The 21,583-nt window shown below is 46.2% G+C and overlaps 1 protein-coding gene across 1 annotated transcript in view; it reads left to right on the top strand.

Annotated features, from left to right (window-relative positions):
- Positions 1–14,674: 14,674 nt before the first annotated feature.
- Positions 14,675–21,583, top strand: part of AQP9 (aquaporin 9) — a 30,769-nt gene continuing 23,860 nt past the window's right edge. Inside the window, exon 1 of the mRNA XM_061594840.1 lies at positions 14,675–15,200. Within this exon, the coding sequence (XP_061450824.1) occupies positions 15,099–15,200 (102 nt within the window). The 5' untranslated portion in view covers positions 14,675–15,098. The remainder of the gene's footprint in view (positions 15,201–21,583) is intronic.

Raw genomic sequence — 21,583 nt, 5'->3', positions numbered from 1 at the left:
TCTCAGTGGCTGACTCACCTCCTTTCACTCTGATTGGCTCCAATCTGCAGAAAAGGCAAGGAAGCATATTAGAAGACTCTTCTCAGTGACTAACACACTCCCTTTTCATGCTGACTGTAGGATGCTTGGAGACATAGGGACCCTGCTCCCAAAAAAGCAGAGGGACTAAGATCCCCTGGGCGACTACCCTCCTGGTGCTTATGGACATGACCGTAATATATTTTGTGACGTGCAAGTTCGACATTATTTATTAAGTGTGTTTAGGATTACACTGATGGCATTCCCAAATATGTACTTTCACACAGACTTTGGTTTTCCATAACACAATGTTTGTCCAAGCCTCCACACTTGGGGGGGGCACTACTTGCACACCCCTTCCATAAGCACATCAAAGTTGGATACACACCTGAACCAAAACCCAGACAAAAGGGCACTCAAAACAAAAAGGTAATTACAGTGGCTGAGTAGATCTTGTACAGTGGTTATACTGACTGGGTAGCCACTGTCCTTCACATTTTACAAAATACTTTTTCCTATACAAAGATTAAATTTCTGTGTATGAAAAAGTAATATATGAAGTGCTCTCAATAGTGAGAAAAGCAAACAAGTGAATGGTGATCCAAATGTTTTTCATTCTCACGTTATGAAGCTAGCTGCCAGATGATGTATCACCTTCCCTACGCATGCAGCGTAGACTGAAAAAACAGCACCCAAGCCACCATTCAATACGTGCACGTGTTCTTTCCAACATGAATCTACAGGTCTCAAAAAGTAATGTGTGACAAAGTCGTAAAACACCTTATAACATGCCTCAAACATGGTCTCTTGTTCTTCCAGCATGCCTTCACACCATCACTTCGCCAAAACATAAGAATAGGGAAATTGCTTTTAGGGAAGTTCACAATTATGATTTCCTATTTATTTAATCTAAAAATATTTAAAATACATAAAAACAGCCAGGGGAAGATATTGGAGAAATATAAAATAAATACAAATAAAAAAAGGGGGGGGGGAGGTGAAGAGACCTTAAATGTGCTACTCACCATCTCTCAGCCTATCCTCCCCTCAGGATGAAAACAACGGAGAACCATGACCACCCCCAGGAAGAAGGGCACACTTAAAATGTAGAGGAAAAAAGCATCTACAACCATAGTGTGAAATCAAATACTTATTGAGACACAGTATGAAGAAATATTTATATAAACATGACTCTCAATTATGTTTATGAATTACACAATCTGTAAATATATTTATAGTGCAATCCGATGTTTGTTTACTCAGAAGCAAGTCCCAATGTATTCAATGGGGCGTACTCAAACTCGGAAGTGTGCAGAGAACTACAGCCTCAAGTGATAAGGAACTTGTTCTTTTAAGTTGAGACCTTATCCCAGTCTGAGTCTGTGTTGGAATTGCTTTTTAATATGTTTTTAAGCCTTTTCTTTTTTTAAAAGCTTTTAAAAAATATTTTCAGAGATGTTTTAATATATTTTAAAGTCTGTTTTATGATGTTTTAAAATGCTTTTAGTGCTTTTGTTTGCCGCCCTGGGCTCCTACTGGGAGGAAGGGTGGGATATAAATCAAATAATAAATAAATAAACTTCATTCACCCAACCCAAAATTCAGAATCATGCTTCTTTAGGCTGTTTTCCAACTGTTTATTCTTGCTTTATGGGTATTGGATTTTAAATGGCTTTATTTCTTGTTGTGAGCTGCCTTGGTTTCCAACCCTACCTCACAGGGTTGTTGGAAAGACTACACACACACACACTGCAGATGTATAAATACATACAGCCCATATAATAGTTTATTGTCAAACCAATTGGTCATTGCAGAAAAATCAGTATTAGTTTTTAAAAAATCAGTATTCGTTTCCTACAGAATAAAAACTCTAATACCTAAGTATGCCCTGCCTACTTGCTTTAAAATAGAACTGGAGCGGAAACAGAAAGAGTTAGAACACAAACACAATTCTTTTTTACATTCACTTCAAAGTCCCATTGATTTTCAGCACATTCATAACCATGTCTACTCAAAAGTCCTATTGAATTCAATGGGATTTACTCTGGGCATATGGGATTATCAATGCTTTTACCCCCACAAAAGCAAGTATTGGGAAGGTTTTGAAAACACTGCCCAGGATCTGACTCCTACACACAAGAGGGGAAAAAACTGAAATGTATATACTTACCCAATTTATGAGATTTTCAGATAAACGGGGGGGGGGAAACCACCATTTTCTGGCCTTGCAATGAGGTTTACTAGACACTGCCACAGGTCAAACAAACACTTCACTGACTGGCTGCAATCCTGAACGGGCGGGGTTAAAGCTACAAAGTGCTATACCATAGTTTAAAAAAAGATTTAAAGGGGGCGGCTGACATTTTTATGTATATCTCGAGAACTGGACCACCTAGAAACTTAATTTTTTTTAATTAAAGCTGAGAGTCACCCCCCTCTGATGGTGTCACCCGGTGTGCTCCGCACCCCCCGCACCCCCCTAGTGACGCCCCTGCCTGTGCTTCTTAGCTTGTTCATAAATGGTCTAGAGTTAGGGGGGAGCAGAGAGGTGGCCAGGTTTGCTGGTAATACTAAATTGTTCAGGTTGCTTAAAACAAAAGGGGATTATGAAGAGCTCCAAGAGGACCTCTCCAAACTGAGTGAATGGGCAGTAAACGGATAAATGCAATTTAGTGTAAACAAGTGTAGAGTTATGCATATTGGAACAAAAAACCCTTAATTTCACATGTACACTCATGGGGTCTGAAATGGCAAAGACTGACCAGGAACAAGACCTTGGGGTCGTAGTGGCTAGCTCGATGAAGATGTTGACCCAGTGTGTGGCAGCTGCGAAAAAGGCAAATTCCATGCTAGGGATCATTAGGAAAGGTATTGAAAATAAAACTGCTGATATCATAATGCCATTATACAAATCTATGGTGCAACTTCATTTGGAATAGTGTGTACAGTTCTGGTTGCCTCTCCTCAAAAAGGATATTGTAGAGCTGGAAAATGTCCCCTACGAGGAAAGGTAGCAGCATTTGGGGCTTTAGAGGAAAGGTGAGTAAAAGGTGACATGATAGACGTGTATAAAATTACGCATGGCATGGAGAGTGGATTGAGAAAAGTTTTTCTCCCTCTGTTACAAAGCTAGAACTTGTAGACATCCAAGGAAGGGGAACGTTGGAGGATTCAGAGGGAAGGACTTCTTCACATGCCGCACAGTTAAACTATGGAATTTGCTCCCACAAGAGGCAGAGATGCCACCAACTTGGATGGCTTTCAATGAGGATAGGAGAAATTCATGCAGGGAAAGGCTGTTGATGGCTACTACTAGCCATGATGGCTATGCTCTGCCCCCATAGATCAAGTCAGTCGCTCCCGTTCAGCCCAGGGAATGTGTTGGAGTCTTCCGCTGCCAATGGCAAGAGGGAAGGTCTGAGCAAAGCTGGCCTTAGCCTGGGGCAATGTGAGGGGCTACCCCAAGCACCACTTGAAGAGGAGGTAACATGGGCGAGAAAAAGAACTGAGCCATGGGGCGCAATCCAGTGGGGAATCCTCTGCACCAGCCCCACTGAACAGGCCATGCAAGAGAACACCAGTGAAGCCCTCCTTTATCTCCCCATTCATTTCCATGGGCTTATACAGGGAAGTCTCCAGCCTTGGGGATTCTGCAGCGTATTAATTGGTTGGAAGAGGGAAAGTGACCCTTGAAGGTGCGGCTAAGAACACAAGAGCCTTGCCGCTGGATCAGACCACAGGCAAAGGGGAGGGGCAAATCTGCCAAGGTCTTTTTCCCCTTCAGTTTCTCCTTTTTCCAGTCTTAAGTTCAGTTTTGCACATTTCCACATCAGCTTGTGATTTTTAAGCCCTCATGAACATTTATTGCATTTTTGTGCAAATTTCTTCTAATATACACTTTTGCATACAATTATGCCAAAGATACTCATTTTTGCAGAGGAATTTCCCCTAAAACAATGCATTTTTGTACATTATTTTCACTAATGTATGCATTTTTATACACATTTTCCCCCAGTACATGCATTGTTGCACGTGGTACTTGGCTGGAGACCTGCAATGTCGAGAACTGTGAATCTCAAAGGATGGTTGTGTTTCAGTGCTCGGATTGGTTTGCTAAGTGTAAATTAGGTGGGTTTGCCTTTAAATTTGAACTGAATTGGATTTCTCCCCCATTCCTACAAAGGGCCATCAAGTGGCCAACCAGACGCCCCAATGGGAGGCACACACACACAAGAAGGAAGGAAGGGGGGGAAAGTCTTAGGGTGGTTCTGCTATGGGGATCATGACGGCACAACAATCTTGATAACTTTATCGTTAGCTTGTTTTTTTCAAACATTTGAGACACCGTGATGGGAAAATATTCTGGCCCAGAGCAGGAAAAACAGAACAATTAAAATACAGTACATAAAGTCAAACAAGAATCCAGAGTAGTGTCCCACAGTAGGAAGAATTCTGCTCATAGCCTGTACACTGTTTCCAAAAGTAAGGCTCTCTTTTTCTAACCAGCCTCTCCAAAAATAGCTGTGGACAGGCTCAGACAGACCTCATGAGGCAGGGAGTTCCAGAGGCCTGATGCAATAACAGTGAAGGGACTGGCTCTCATCCCCATCAGCCTCAGATCCCAAACGGATGGGACACAGAGCCTTCCCTGCAGATCTCCCCCAAGAGGGAGACGTTAAGATTTTAGCACATGTGAAATGATATGGTTGCACCCCATTGATGCTTCTGAAAACCTCAGTGCTCCCCTAGTGACCAAATGCCACCTCCCCCATTTCAGCTATTATTCAGTGTGCTTTCCCCTTCTCACCCACTCCTCTTTAAAATTCACTGTCTGAAAAACGCATCAAGCCCTAAAATGGACTGACCTTTCTACTAATGTACATCGCCTAATGAACACATGCCATTAACAACATTCATATTGGAATATTGCACTTTTCCAGTTCCCATTCATCATCACTAAATGTTCCGTCTCGTTCATCTGCTTAAATTTTTTATTTTTACCCTTTAAACCAAAGAAATAAGTCTTGTGTCTAATTAAGCAAACTTACATATTCAATTAATAGAGTCATTATGGCTTAATGAATATGGTGCCTAGGTTAAGGGGATGGAGATTTTCTGCTTGCAGTGCAACAGCTCTGATGGAATTAATCTTGGAGCAATCCTTCTCCTCTCTCCCCTCCCCGCTCCACCCCACACATCCAGAAAGGATGGAAGAGTTGAGGTCAGCAAACACCGGGGCCCCAAACCCTTGTTCATTGCTGCAGACAACAGGGATATCCAGGCAGCCGCTCTCTGGGTCCTTCACAAGGATTAGGCAACAGGCAAGCAGTTGGGAGGGGCAGGAGGAGCTGCCTGTCTGTCCCAGACTCCCCGTGGCCCAGGAGAGCGTAGCACGTGGCCAGCCTCAGGCAGAGGCAAAGTTCCAGAGGAGTGGCAGCTGAGGACAGGGCTCAGGAGCCGGGATGGGGAGACAGTTGACTCAGTTCACATTTAAAACCGAATTTGTCAAATCTGCATTTTCTGAAACAATATGAGAACCAAAACACAGCCATCCTTCCAAATTAACATTTCCCCCAGTTTTGCAATACAGTTATCCAGCCAAGTAAGTGTGCAAAAATGCATATTTTACACAGGGGAAATGTGCATGAAATGAATATATTACTGAAAATAACATACATAAATGCATCCCATTAGGAGGTATTTTTACAAAAATTTGTACACTAGTGAAAACTGCATACAAAAGTGTGTTTATTAGGAGAAATTCACACTAAAATGCTGAAGAATTTTCAGAATTTTTTTTTTTTAAATCACAAGTCGCTGCAGGAATGCAGAGAACCAAATTTAAGATTGGAAACAGGAGACGGGGAGAGACCCAGAATGGACAGGTCCTCCCATCCCTACTCAGGAGTGTAGGCAGTCACTGTCCTCACTCTGCTGAAACGCCAGAACAAGCTCCAAGGCTCACACGTTATTGTCTGGTTTATTCAGCATGTGCTAAAGGAAGTGTTGTAAGTCGCTTCAAGTCTCACTTTTTTGGGAAAAAAAGTAATAAGCGTAAGCAATTAATAATGATAATAATAGTCCAAAACATCTGGAGGGCACCAAATTAGGAAAGGTTGTTTTCCCTTTATCTCCTGTTTTTATTACAACAACCAAAGTGGCTTGCAATAAAATCTAAGACACATCAAACAAAAACAGATTAAAACAATACATGCATCATAACAAGCAAAAACATAACAGTTAGAAAAACAACAGAGTAGTGCAGAAGATCTAAACAGTCCAACAAAGAGCAATGTTAACATTACAAACAGCTGGCAACACATGAAAAGCCAGTGGGAATTTAAAAGTATTTACCAACCGATTTAAGCAGGAAAAGCAGGAGCCCACCAGAGGGAGTTCCCAGTCTTAGTGTCACTACCACCAAGAAGGCCCTGTCATTTGTGCCCACCACATATGGACCAAATAGAGAGCAAGGCCTCCAAAGCTCACCTGGGTCACATAGGACAGGTAACCAATGAGATGCCCTTCGGTCCAGGTGTTGTGGAGCTCCAACTCCCACCGGCTGCAGGCAGCACAGCCAATGGTCATGGGTAATGGAAGCTGTAGTCTAGCAACATCCAAAAAGCACCAGGGTTAGCTACCCCTAAGGAGCAGGCTTTTCTAGACGGCCTGATAGGCCAGGGCCAGCATAGGCCCCGGGAGTGGTGGCAGCTGATCGGAGGGAATGTCTGGACAGGCTGGTACTGCAATCTAGATGGTGCCATCAAGCTCAGTCTTGCAGGCTTCCAGTGGAAACAGAGCACTGGGGGTATAGAAGGTCAAGCACCAAAGCCTCACTCTGGCACCTTACATAGGACATCCCCTAGTAGGCTGAAATGCCATGACTGTGTTAAATATGAGTCAGCACATAGTGCAGTTACCATCACTTGTTTTCAAAAATCAGACCATAGAGGCAGTGGCAGAAGTGAACCCTGGAGCACCTTGGGACCTAGCCTGGAACGACCGGCAGCTAGGAGTGGAGGATGATGGAAAACTGAGTATTGTAAGCAAGCTCTATGGCAGACATCTACAGGAGAGGCTTTTACATTGGATGGAACAGGAAAACGTACTGGGAGACAAACAGGCTGGGTTTAGGGCAGGGTGCTCTACAATTGAACAGGCTCTCACACTCCAACACCTGGGCAGAATCTTGTGGTCACATTTGTAGACCACGGCAAAAGTCAGCATTGCTTGAGCCTGGCACGATCTCGGATTTGCTGGTTTTTCAGACTCCAATTCAGGATGCTGATGATAAAACAGAGCAGTAAAATCCAGGCTGGTTGGCTACTCTGGCTATTAGAGAACATGGCTTGAGTAGCCCCCCCAGTGTGGCCAAGTGAAGATCCCTGTGCCCTTTAACACACTGCACAGTGGCCACAAATCACCTTTCCTTTGTTTACCTTAGCAGCCATATGAAGAAAAGCTGCAGTAAAAGGAAATGGATGTTGCACAAAAGACCGATTAAGGTCTTAAAGGATTACGGCTCTCCCGCTCCACCCTGTGTACCTTCCTCATTTGTGCCGCTGCGACATCAGCTTGGTGGAGGCCGTAAAATGTTTCCACAGAAGGGAAATTATTCTTCCCTTGAATATCCCTTTGGATATTTGCTGCATCCACCCCCACTTCTTTACATTTTGCTCCTTGTAAATGCCTCACCCCGAGACATTCCCTAGTCCACAGATGGAGCATTTGTGGAGACCATGAAGCCCAATGCACACACCCTCCCCACTTTATAAAGTTTGCCTAGAGTCCAAGCTATTATTATTAGGGACAGGCAAATCTGTCAAATTAATTTTTCCAGTCTTAGATCCAGTTCTTTATATTTCCACAGCAATTTGTAAAGTTTAGTTATAATCATTCTCATGAAAACTCCTCGGCATTTTAGTGCAAATTTCTCCTTATACATTTTTGTATGCAGTCTTGACTAATATGCACATTTTTGCCAGCCATTATTATTATTTATTAAATTTATACCCCGCCTTATGGCCAAAAGGCCCTCAAGGTGGCTTACAAAAAAACCATGAATATAACAATACATCAATAGAACATAATACATCAATAAAATAATACAGTTCTCAAAATTAAATAAAATAACATTATTAAAAGCAAATTATTGAGCAAGTGTTACTTTAAATACTTGTATATACATGTCCACAAGCCAAGAACAAAAATAATGCTGGCAACTGTGTTCTTTGTTATCCTCAAATTACTCATCATTTTCACAGTCAACTGGGTTCTTCCTTTTCAGATGTTCAAATTCTTCGGTCCCCCAGGAATAAGAACATAAGAACATAAGAAGAGCCTGCTGGATCAGGCCAGTGGCCCATCTAGTCCAGCATCCTGTTCTCACAGTGGCCAACCAGGTGCCTGGGGGAAGCCCGCGAGCAGGACCCGAGTGCAAGAACACTCTCCCCTCCTGAGGCTTCCGGCAACTGGTTTTCAGAAGCATGCTGCCTCTGACTAGGGTGGCACAGCACAGCCATCACGGCTAGTAGCCATTGATAGCCCTGTCCTCCATGAATTTGTCTAATCTTCTTTTAAAGCCGTCCAAGCTGGTGGCCATTACTGCATCTTGTGGGAGCAAATTCCATAGTTTAACTATGCGCTGAGTAAAGAAGTACTTCCTTTTGTCTGTCCTGAATCTTCCAACATTCAGCTTCTTTGAATGTCCACGAGTTCTAGTATTATGAGAGAGGGAGAAGAACTTTTCTCTATCCACTTTCTCAATGCCATGCATAATTTTATACACTTCTATCATGTCTTTTCTGACCCGCCTTTTCTCTAAACTAAAAAGCCCCAAACGCTGCAACCTTTCCTCATAAGGGAGTCACTCCATCCCCTTGATCATTCTGGTTGCCCTTTTCCAACTCTATAATATCCTTTTTGAGATGAGGCGACCAGAACTGTACACAGTATTCCAAATGCGGCTGCACCATAGATTTATACAACGGCATTATGATCAGAGCTTGGAAAAGTTACTTTTTTGAACTACAACTCCCATCAGCCCCAGCCAGCATGACCACTGGATTGGGCTGATGGGAGTTGTAGTTCAAAAAAGTAACTTTTCCAAGCTCTGATTATGATATCGGCTGTTTTATTTTCAATACCTTTGCTAATTATCCCTAGCATGGAATTTGCCTTTTTCACAGCTGCCACACACTGGGTCGACATTTTCATCGTGCTGTCCACTACAACCCCGAGGTCTCTCTCCTGGTCGGTCACCGCCAGTTCAGACCCCATGAGCGTATATGTGAAATTAAGATTTTTTGCTCCAATATGCATAATTTTACACTTGTTTATATTGAATTGCATTTGCCATTTTTCTGCCCATTCACTCAGTTTGGAGAGGTCTTTTTGGAGCTCTTCGCAATCCCTTTTTGTTTTAACAACCCTGAACAATTTAGTATCATCAGCAAACTTGGCCACTTCACTGCTCACTCCTAATTCTAGGTCATTAATGAACAAGTTGAAAAGTACAGGTCCCAATACCGATCCTTGAGGGACTCCACTTTCTACAGCCCTCCATTGGGAGAACTGTCCGTTTATTCCTACTCTCTGCTTTCTGCTTCTTAACCGATTCCTTATCCACAAGAGGACCTCTCCTCTTATTCCATGACTGCTAAGCTTCCTCAGAAGTCTTTGGTGAGGTACCTTGTCAAACGCTTTTTGAAAGTCTAAGTACACTATGTCCACTGGATCACCTCTATCTATATGCTTGTTGACACTCTAAAAGACTTCTAGTAGGTTACTGAGACAGGACTTTCCCTTGCAGAAGCCATGCTGGCTCTGCTTCATCAAGGCTTGTTCTTCTATGTGCTTAGTTAATCTAGCTTTAATAATACTTTCTACCAGAATAAATGAGATAGGTTCTGATGAAGGGAGGGCCCCCCCCGGAAGACAATGAGGACTGACAATTCTTGGTGAGTGTAGCATGCTGAATGATTAGCCAATAATGCAGTCCTTCTGAGGGCTAAACAGTCCTCATGTTGATGAAGCCTTTAGCCGTTCACTGCGACCCACAAGCAGGTCTCCAACAGACTGATGACAGGAACCATGATCACATATGTTCTGGCCAAACAGGAAGTCTGTCAGCAGCATGAGTTTTAAAAGGATAGCAAGTAGAAGCCACACCTTCACGTGCATCTTTTAGATATAAATGAAAAACTGGCAGTCATCTGTGATGTCTGTCTCAGCTTTGTTTAAGCTTTAATGGTACCTGGTCTTAGAATTGTAACTGATTGTAGAAACAGATACAGCAAAATGAAGGCAGTAAAGTCAAGTCATCTCACAGCTTAAAAAAAAAGGAGTGTTTCCCCTCAGGCACCTGGGTGTAGATGAAAATGAGAACTAGTCTAAAACCTGCCAAAGAGGTGATTTGTTAAGCTATCCTGCCTGAATGTTTTTGGCAAAAGGAGATATAAGTATTGGAGATAGCATTAGATTCATTTGTATCCATTTTCCCTGATATAATATTTTTTTTTTGTAGGTTGTTTTCACTAGTATATGCATCTCTATACACATTCCTTGGTTGGACAGCTGCTCTGCAACATTCAGAGCAGTGTGAATTTTGAAGGTTGCCAGAGTTTTGGTCCCCATCTTGTTTTGGAAAGTGCAAATTAGGTAAATTCACCTTTAAATGCGCACTGAATTGAATCTCTTCCCCATCCCTGTAAATGCACACCCCCCGTTGTAAGAGACCTGCCTCTAAAGGCTTTTAAAGATTATTCTGAAAAAAATTGACCCCCCCCACCGGCTTGGTGGTATAGCACGACACATATGGTAACCCAGGGGAGAGACAGAGTCCCAGGGCATCAGGGCAGGCCCCACTCTTGAGCAGAGGAAGGCAGGCTGCTTGAGATGCTGGGGGGTGGGCAGCAGTGGCAGTGACATGTTGGAGGGCAGATCTCTCTGAACCCCACAGCCTGGCCCCACAGCCTGACCTGCACCCCAATCTAGCCTCCTGCCCTCCGGTGTAAGGTAGGGAGCAGCCCCTTCCCCTGTGTGGGAGGAAAACCCAACTCTCACTCTCAGTCTAGCTGCCTTCAGAAGGTGGGAGAGGGCAGGTCAGCTCCTTGCCATTTGCCATTCAGAGGCAGGCACCTTCGTGAAGAACAGCGGGGGCCCAGTCTGGCTGGTGCCCAAAGAGGAGGGAGGTGGCCTGGGCAGCCCACCCACCTCTCCTTTGCCTTGAGGGAAGACCGGTGGGATATCAAAATGGAAACGCTCGGCTGGTGAAATGAACAAATGTAGAATGTTCATTCTCACACGATGGGTCCCATGGGCTTTGGTCTGAAGGCACATGAGGCCAGCAGGGTCAGGTGTGGCCAGTGCCTGGATGGGAGACCACCTGGGAACCATATGTAAGCCGCCTTGGGTTTCTATCATGGGAAGAAAGGCGGGGTAGAAAAGTAATAAATAAATAAATAAATGAGTGGTCCGAGTGGGGGATGTGCCCTCCCAGCCCCTAACAGACCTGGGAGAAAGGGCCTGGAATGTCACACAGTGCAGTTCACTGAGGTGAGCATCCGGCCTGCTGCTGCTGCTGCTACCCGAAGAAGAGAGGTGCCACTTTGCTGCCTGACTAGACTTGCCAAGCGCACCTGGCTTCCCCTGAGGCTCCCCTGAGGACTCGAGAGGTGCTTGTGGTTTCTCACAGCGGGTGTGTCATTGCTGGCTGAACAACTGCTCTGAGAAAATGTTTAGGCCTGCATTTCACTCCCACTTGCATAGTCCCTCAAATAACTCATTGATGAGGTCTGGATTGCTCTGAGCTTGGGGTCACGGCAGAGAGCGCAATGACACTGTCAGCGTGCCAAGGTAGTGGCGATGGTAAATGTCCTGCTAGGGAATAAGTAAGGCAGTGTGTGTGCGCATGGGTGCCCCCTCTGGCATTAAGCCGAGTGAGGCAGCGATCTCGGGGCAGCAACAGCAGGCTTTTGACTGCCCCTTTTGGCCGCTTCCCAGGCATTTGCCTCTGTTGGAGGACAGAAATGGTTTCGGTCATGCGCAGCCTGAGCGGTGGCCCTTAAGCTAGCCTGCTGCCTCATGGACAGGAGGAGGCACGACTACCCATCGCCTGCGTTGAAGTAAGATCCATCTTGCCTTGGGTGGCCTCTGGCCGAGCTGAGGCTCAAGATGGTGCCTTACCTCCTGCGCCACTGGTGGGCTTTGAGGGTCCCCAGTCCAGAGTGCAGTACCAGCCTGCCTGAACATTCTGTCAGCTGGCCCTGAGAGGCCAGTCCTGGTACACCAGGCCCCCTGGATGCCCCAGCCTCAGCGGTGGTTCCTCAGGCGGAGGAAGGTTGTCTGAGAGACCTGCTGCCTACGTGCCCTCTGCTAGTGCAGAATGCGGCAGCTAGACTATTGACGAGGACCTCCTGTTCTGGCTCACCTGCACTGGCTACGTATTTGCTTCTGGGCGAGATTCAAGGTGCTGGTTATGACCTATAAAGCCTTACATGGTGTGGGACCGCAATACCTGGTGGAACCCCTCTCCCGCTATGAACCTACCCGCTCACTTCGTTCAGCATCTAAGGTCCTCCTCCGGGTACCAACCCATCGTGAAGCCCGGAGGGTGGTTACTAGATGTAGGGCCTTTTCTGTGGTGGCCCCCGAGTTGTGGAATAGCCTCCCTGAAGAGGTACGCCTGGCGCCTACATTATTATCTTTCCGGCGCCAGGTAAAGACCTTCTTATGCTCCCAGGCATTTTAATCATTTTAATCTTTTTATCTTTTTAATCTTGTAATACTAATCCTTTTATCATCTTATATTTTGTTTAATTGTATTTTGTTTTCATTGTGTCTTATATGTTTTGTGATTTTATTATTATGATGTATGTATTTTATCCTATTCTGTTTACCGCCCTGAGAGCTACTTGCTATGAGCGGTATATAAATGCAACAAAATAAATAAAAATAAATAAAATAAATGTGGGGAAGGACCCCTGCACAGCAGCAGAACACCTGCTTTGCATGCAAGAGGTTCCAGGTGGGGCTGCGGACATCCCTGGTCTGGAGCCCTAGACAGCTGCTGCCAGCCAGTGTGCTGCGCTTAATGGGCTGTCTCAGGAGAAGGCAACTTCCTGGTGCTGCCCTCTTTCTCCCCCGGGGGAGAATCGTGGGCGATCACGCGTCTGCCTTGCACGCTGGAGGTGCCAGAGTCAATCCCTGGCAGCGTCTCCAGGTAGAGCTGAGAATGGCTCCCGCCTGAAACCCGCACAGCCACTGTCAGTCAGTGTCGACCAATGGTTTGACTCAGTGTAAGCTGCATGTTCCCAGGTTATTCTGCTGATCTAGAGTCCTGGAGCACACGCAGGCGTCTGGCCCACTTGCAGCAGTAGCAACCAGCCTTCTCCTGGTCCTGGCACCTGACGGCCTGACGGCTGGCCCTTGCGAAGGACTGGCGGATTAGGGGGAAAGGCACTGGAAATAAAATGACCAGTGTGATAACACTCTTGCCCATCATGCAGCCACCTCTGGAGTGGTCCGTCCATCTCAGAAAGGATGTTGCAGAGCTGGAAAGAGCAACCACAGTGAACAAGGGGCTGGGTTGTCTTCCCTGTGTGAGTAAAGGCGTAAGTATTTGGAGATTTTTTAGCCGGGGGAGTTGATGAGGCAGGATATGAGAGAGGTTTACAAAACTATGCATGTTGTGAGGATTTTTTTCCTTCAAACTCATAGCACTAAAAATTGTGATCATGCATTGATATTGATTGGCAGTTAATGCACTGGTTCAGGACAGACAGATGGCTCTTTTTTCACGCCCTAAACAGTTTTGAGACCACACCCTTTGAGGTCTTCTCTTATGTGACTCTGCCCATCCTTTAAGATTGGCCGTTGCACCCCTCTTGCATGTGCCTTTGTCTTCAATGGCAAGCTTGGTGCCAACACGTTGGAGGGGTTTCTCTGTGGTGGCCCCATCTCTAGAACTCCCAGCTCTGAGAGGTTAGAGCAGCCTTTCCCAACCAGTGTGCCGCCAGATGTTGTTGGACCACAACTCCCATCAGCCTCAGCCGGCATTGCCAATGGTCAAGAAAGATGGGGATTGTGGTCCAACAACATCTGGAGGCACAGTGGTTGGGAAAGGCTGTGCTAGAGGTTCTCATCTCTATCTTTGTTCCCCTGGCAATTAAAAACTTTCCGTTTCTAAATGAACTTTTGATTCTCTTGGTGCTTTTTATAGTATTGAATCCTGGTGCTGTGCTTTGCGGCTGTTTTTAGTTTTGTTAGTTTGTGTTGTAATAATGGGACCATTGTTGCTTTTATGTTTGCTGTTTACTTGTAAGCTCCTTTGAGCAACTCCTTTGTGGAGATCTGAATGATCTAGCAGGGCTCTGTTGATTTTTTAACACCCAGAAGTTATGATTCTCCAGTGAGATGCCAGAGCAGCTTAGCAGGGCCAGTGTGGTCGACATGCCTTGCCTGCTGTGCTCTGAGTTCACCTGGGTGTGTGAAGAGAGAATGCATTCCTAAATGGGAGACCGCAATCTCACTCACCTGTTCAGGAGGAACACACCTCTTGGCAAGCATCCCTGGGAAAACCTGCCCTGAGGGCTGTTTGAAACTAGCCAGTGACTGCTGTGCTTTTGACCTGAGAACATATATAAGAGATCATTTTCCTGCCTTTTTGTCTTCCCCCCTCTCTTCTTGTTTAGTAGCACAGCTTAGTTTGGAGGGGGGGTCTAATGATTAATCCAGAACAAGAAATTGGGAGGAAAAGCATTGGCTAGCTTCTGGATGTGAGCTGATGAGCATTATTAGCTAGGCTATCTGTTATTATATATAGTGCCAGCAGAAGTGAGAAGGGCACATGATGGAAACTCACAATGCACGACCAGAGAATGTAAAGTGGGCTCTGCAAAGCTCTACAGTAGTCAGATGATTTTAAGGGCTGTGTCTGGGCTCTTCAGGTCTCGTATTTCAACGTATTAGGAGGAGTGTCAACGTTTGAAAAAAGATAGAAAGGAATAAGCAAGAGACAATTGCAGAGCCAATTTGAAGGCTGCCCTTTAACGGAACGAACCAAGCAAGAAGGAGCCAAAATGACTGAGAAAATGAAGAGGAGTTTGAAAGATAAATTGATCCTGAAGAACAGCTTGGTGAAGGAGGCTCTCTCCGAATTCCTGGGAACATTCATTATGATAGTAAGTGTGAGCACCTTCCATCTTTCCTTCCTTCTCCGCAGGGTTGGTGGAAAGTAGTGCAGCTGGTGAACTCTGCCCCCATGTCTTCGGCTGTAGCTGATCAGCGAGGCATGCTGAGGGCAGGGGGTGCTGCCCACCCAGGATATGCGCTGCCCCCCCCAAGATCGCTACCCCAAGTTATTAGCCCCTTCTGCTCTCTGGCTAAACGGATGCTGTGCAGGCTGTGCACAGGGGCATAGGCTACTCCCACATGATGCACCAGCTGCTTTTATATATGCACAGCACTTTATAATTGACTGCTTATGTAGTGTGCCTGGCGCTGTATAAAAGTACAAGAGGAGAGCTCCCTGCCCTGAGGGCCTTACAATCAAAAATTAAACTCGGGAAAGGCAGCAGAGGAGGGGAAGAGAAGGGAAGTGGGGGCCACCATACATTACGAACAGCTTATCTCACACTGGTAAGATGCCTGTACCCAGCCCTCCCTGACCTAGCGGCCATCAGCCTGGCCAGCATGCCAACAAAGACATCTGGAAGGCATCAGGTTGGGGAAAGCTGACTTAATCCCTAACACACTGGGTACTGGAGTTTCCGTTAGCAAGCACAATTAACCATTTCTATGGCAATATGCTGGATAATCCAAATGCTATTTGTCCTTGCAACATAGGGCCTGTGTTTACGGAGGGTGTTGGCCAGTGCAACTGTGACTGCTGCAGCTCGCACTCATTCCAATTTCCACCAGGAAGTTCTCTCAACCAAGCCCCATTGAAATAAATGGGAGTGCATAGTGCATTGACAGAAATGATGCATTCTAATGATCTGGTAAATGGTGTTACCTAATCATGGTCACATTCATACCAAAAGCAGGCAGTGCGTGTTGTTTTACTCTTTTTCTAATGACTCCCCTCCCCATCTTTTGTTCACACAAATTTCTGTATTTCATTTTCTTTAGTGAATGAACAGTTAGAGTAAAAATAGATCTCAGATAAGAGAGAGCTTTGCTGTGAGATTAAATCACAGGGCACCTGGTGATTTTAATGGGACAACTGTTACCAAATCATTGAAAGTGCATCACTTGGGGGATGGTGGTGATGGGTGCCCACTTTTTAAAAGTCGCTATTTGATTCTCCTTTTGCGGGAACCACCAAAAGAAGCTCCACTTTGCAGTCAACACACAGAACTCTTAAGTCCTCGGTACCCGTATCAAACTATGGTTCCCAGGGTTCTTTTGGGGAGGCCATGGCTGTTTGAAGTGGTATAATGCTGCTTCAATGTATAATGCAGATGGGCTCAATTCCCCAGCCAACTCTAAGAAGTACAGAAAAGGCCTGTGTGGGCCTGGGATCTCCTGGATCCATGCCAATCATCCTCCCGCCAACTGGAACCTGATTTCAAACTGGGACAGGGAACTAATCTCCATCCCTATTGCAAAAGCAAAATGCACTCTTGAATTATTTTACTTCTTTTCAAAGTCCAGATGGCTGTTACCCTCTTGGGTCCAGATTGTCCTGGCTATCTAAGGAGCAATCATTTTTCTATACATCTTTTCAGCTGTTTTCCAGAACAAATGACCTGCAATGACACACAACATCAAACAGACACCAGAAGACAACAAACTACACAGCCAAAGGTCAAAGGTTAGGAAAGCAGGGGAGGGGGCTTTGTTAGCACAGCATGAGGACATTTATTTGCCTGAGCAGGGGGAGGTGATATCACACAATGTCCAAGAGTGACACACAACAGGGAAGCTGGGAGAAGAGAGCGAGGAGGGTGGCGGTGGCTAGTTGGTGCAGGAAGGGACTGAACCTTGGAAAGCAGAGGACAATGTGGGCAGGAGAATATAGCCTGACGTGGCCTGGCTGCCAGCAGCAGAATGCAGTTGGGGGGGGGATTGGCGGCCAGCCACTGTGATCCTATGATGAGGGGATCCTACCCCTGTAGGACTATGGCCAGCAATATAGGCAGCTGTCACTTGAGGGTTCTCCCTCCCCGCTGAGTCTTGGGGCTGCAGGGTGCAGATTGTGTCCCTGCCACCAACATGCAACCCCTCTGGTAGCACTAATCCCTTGCACTATTTTTTACAAGCGCCTCACTAAAGCAAAGGGTACAATCTGTGGGACAGAGCAAATTGCAGGAGCTGCAAAAGCCCTGAAGGAGGAAACAGCATTCCTCCTCCCTTTGCCAGAAGAAAACCTGAAAGATTGCCTTCTCTTGTCTGAGTGTGCCTGAGAAGTAAGATCTTCAGAGGCTCCTTCTCCAGCTTCTTCTCCAGGGAACATCTCCACCTTTGGAGGTGAGGCAGGTGATGACTGACTGGAGGATCCCTCTTGGTGATGGTGGTTTATTTATTTATTGTACTTATATACCACCCCATAGCCGAAGCTCTCTGGGCGGTTTACAGTAACTAAAAACATTAACACAAATATACAAATTTAAAAACACATCTTTTAAAAAACAATTTAAAACACAATTTTAAAATTTTAAACAATTTAAAACACATGCTAAAATGCCTGGGAGAAGAGGAAAGTCTTGACCTGGCACCGAAAAGATAACAGTGTTGGCGCCAGGCGCACCTCGTCACAAGTATCATTCCATAATTTGGGGGCCACCACTGAGAAGGCCCTCTCCCTTGTTGCCATCCTCCGCACTTTCCTCGGAGTAGGCACCCGGAGGAGGGCCTTTGATCTTGAACGTAGTGTACGGGTGGGTTCGTGTCGGGAGAGGTGTTCCATCAGGTATTGCGGTCCCAAGCCGTGTAAGGCTTTATAGGTTAAAACCAGCACCTTGAATCGAGCTCAGAAACATACAGTTGCATGCTGGTGATGCTATGGCCTCTGAAGGGGGCCTCAACTGGCTCCCTTGTGACTAAATTGAGACTTTCTTTAGTGGTGCTTTTTACTGAATGGTGGCCTGAGTTTGCAGGCAGGATGGCTTTAATCACCAGCGCCCTTTTCAAGATGACTCTGTGTTGGCACGTTTTAGCTGTACGTACCTGCAGCTTTTACAATGTAGTTGTTAGAAGTATTTCAGTTTGAATGTGTTTGATTCATAAGATTATTGTTACCCACTTTGCAAATTTTATTTTACACTGAAAAGCAAGCTACAAATATCTGACATAAATACATCAAATAAAAATATGGTGGGGGTAAGGGGCAGGGGAGAGAAAATGTTTGCCAAGGCAGAAAATTAGGATGCAGTAGCAGAAGCCGCAACTGCTGTGCTGGGCCAAGGACAGGCGTCTGCCCTGGAGCTGGCTGGCTGGCTGGCTGGCCCCAGAGGCAGCCCCAAGCAAGCACCACCCTTTGCTCTCCCTTGCAGAAGCCATTCCATTCCAGGGCCAGGGAAGATCCCTTCTGCCAAAGTGCCTGCCTTTGTTTTGTCTCAGTTACCCTTGGCATGCCAATTGCAGGCAGCTTCACTATGGCCTAGTTCCAGTTCCCGGGTTCAGTCAGGATCATGCCAGGAATTGTGGAGACCCAAAAGTTGCTGCTTGCATTGCAGGCATGTTTCCCAACTAAGTGCTGCTAAAAGGGACTTGCTGCTTCCTGGCACTTGGAGAGCCTGTGAGATAATACTCAAGAGGATGCTCCAACGGCACGTTTTGCATGGAGGCACCATCAGACTGCAGGAACCATACTAGCAATTCTCTAGAAGCCAGAAAGTGCAGAGAGAGAGGGAGGGAGAGAGAGAGAGAGGTGCCAACCTGAAACAGAGGCCTGCCTGGAGAAAGAGCAGCCCTGGATGCTGAAATGATCAAGGACCACCCTTCGCATGATTTATTTCACCACCCACCCACCTCCATCTGATACCTGGGAAAGAAAGACTTGTAGGTTAGCACTTCTTTAGTGGCTACTAACAAAGGGTTTAGGTCTAAAGTTGTTGGAACTTCCCCCACTAAACTACATAATAACAGCTGGCTTGTTACACAGGTGTTGTAGAGCAGTGGTTCCCAACCTTTATGGGCACGGGACCCCCTTTATAAGCTGAACAAAAATTGTGACCCCCTCCCCCCAGGGAGGCAGGCTGGCTCCCAGGAAGGAAGGGGGAAAGCAGCCTTTCTTTGCAGGCTTGCTTCTTTTTGCTTCACAAAAAGCCCTCTCCTCTCATTCTAAGTAAGGGTGTTGCCAGTAGCGGCAACACAAGGAGATGGGAATCAGTGATAGTAATCCCCTCTTCTTCCTGGTAGCCCCACCCTCAGCCTCCTTTGGCATCTGCCATGTATTTTATAGGCAGATGCCTGCCCTTAGTGCGCCTGAAAGAAGCTCTGGCGCTTCAGCAAAAGGCCTCTCCTCTCATTTTAAAAAAATTAATAAATAATACATTTCTTTACTGTTCACAGCCCCCTCTGGATTACTTCGCGGCCCCCCTGGGGGTCCCAGCCCCCAGGTTGGGAACCACTGGTGTAGAGTACAATGACTAAAAGACAGATGGTCGTTTTAATTCAGAAAGCAGAAAGTGGTATAAGGCAACCTGGTGCCCTCCAGATGTTTTCATTGCTACAACTCCCATCAGCACAGTGGTACGATGCATCTGGTCTAAAACATCTGGAGGGCCCGAGGCTGATGAAGGCTGGGAAAGAGCTAGGGTTACCATCATTTTGTCATTTAAAAAAGAGTACATTTGGCCTCGAAAAGTGAAAAGTAAGAGTATGCTGTTGCACCATCTCAAAAAGAGTACATGTACTCTTAAAAGAGTACGGCTGGTAACCCTAGATGGAGCCATTGTCAGTCTTGGCATGTGCACTCGCTTCCCCCATTTCACCCTCTCATCTCAGGAATATTCTGCCCTTCCCAGAGTGCTGAGAAGCTCCTGGGGCAGCAGCACTAGCTGGGACTGGTTTCCTTTGGAAGCAAGTTGGAGCACTGCAAAAGGCTTGGGGCACTTGTGACATATTTGCTTTAATTACCAGTATGCCAGCAAAGCATAAGTGGAGGCAAGCAGCAGGCACTCCTAGAAAGCAGCAAATCTGCTAACCCAAATCAGATTCCCAGAGAGAGGCCTGAAGGGCACTTTTAGCCAGCCCACAGCTCGCTCGCTCTGTCTGTCTTCCAAAAACCACCCAAACTGCTGTTTCTTCACACTCGTGCACCTTAAACCAGCCACCATCCCCTTGCCGGGAGAGGAATGGTGTTGCTCACTCCAGGCCCCAGGGTCTCCTAGAGATTCCCAGCTCCCAGGCCATTAGTTCCCAATAGCTGATCGTTCTGGGCTATTAGCCAGCAATGTGCTCGGGCAGTTGGCCAGTAGCTGTTGAGCAAAGACCTTCTAAACAGGGCTGCTGCCAAAGATGGCATGTGCGTGCATGAAGCCCTCCTCCTTATCTGTACCTTGTGGGATCACTTTCCCTGTGTCCCCAATGTCATCACACTGGGTGGTTACCCACCACTGCCACCGCCCATCTGCAGCAGCCAATGATGTGGAGCAAGGTCAGAAAAATGTGCCTCATCGTGGACAGTTGCTCTCTTCTGCCACCCAGGATTGGGCCAACTCTGAATACATGACAGCCAGTGGGATGGAGTGACTTGAGCATTGGACCTGGACTTGGGAGACCCAGGTTCAAGACCCTATTTGGGCCGGAAAGCTTACCAATGACCTTGGTCCAGCCTAGAGATGTGAAGACCCGGGGAAATTTGGGGGGGGGGACAGAAAAATTCAGAAACAACAACAGTTTCCCCCCAGTGTTCCTGTGGCTTCAGATCTCTAGTCCAGTCTCTGTCCTAATTCACGGATAACAAACTGTGTCTTGTTTCTCCAATATTTGGTTTGGTTCCCAGCTGCTTTTGCCTCATGCCTTTGTAGCTGAGTGAACATCTGGGTTGGGCTAGTCAAAGAAACTATGGCTAAGGAAGGGTGCTGGATCCATACATAACACCAAGCTACAGTTAAAAACAAACTAAGGTTCGCAAGCCAACAACAAACCATGGCTTCAGATCATAGTGCGCTGGCAGTAAACAAATAACAGTTAAGCTGCTGGGCAGGATTCGGATGATAAAACAAGCCAGGGATTAAGAAACCATAGGAATAAAGCATGGGTTAGCCTTATATGTAAACCAGGCCTCTTGGTCTCTCAGCCTAACCCATCCCACCTGTGTGATGTGATGATAAAAGGCATGCAGCCTCATCCACCTATACCACCCAGTGCTTTTTAGAAGAATGGGAAGGGGGGATATTCACCTGGGACATACAGCAATACAAAGGCAATCCATTCAACGAAGCTTCCTTGCTGCCCCCATTGTGGGACGTGTGTCCAGCAGACTGGCCAATGCGTGTTGGTCATTTTCCCGCTTCTCCTCAGCAGTGGCCATGCAAAGCCCTCCTCTCGCTTGCCTGGCCGTAAAAAAAAGGCGAGGGGAGCATTTTGGCACAAACGTCAGGCCTCATCAGGA

Source organism: Rhineura floridana, chromosome 14, assembly GCF_030035675.1.
Source record: "Rhineura floridana isolate rRhiFlo1 chromosome 14, rRhiFlo1.hap2, whole genome shotgun sequence".
NCBI lineage: Eukaryota > Metazoa > Chordata > Lepidosauria > Squamata > Rhineuridae > Rhineura > Rhineura floridana.
Note: the sequence above shows the minus strand (reverse complement) of the source record. Positions and strands in the feature narration are given on the sequence as shown.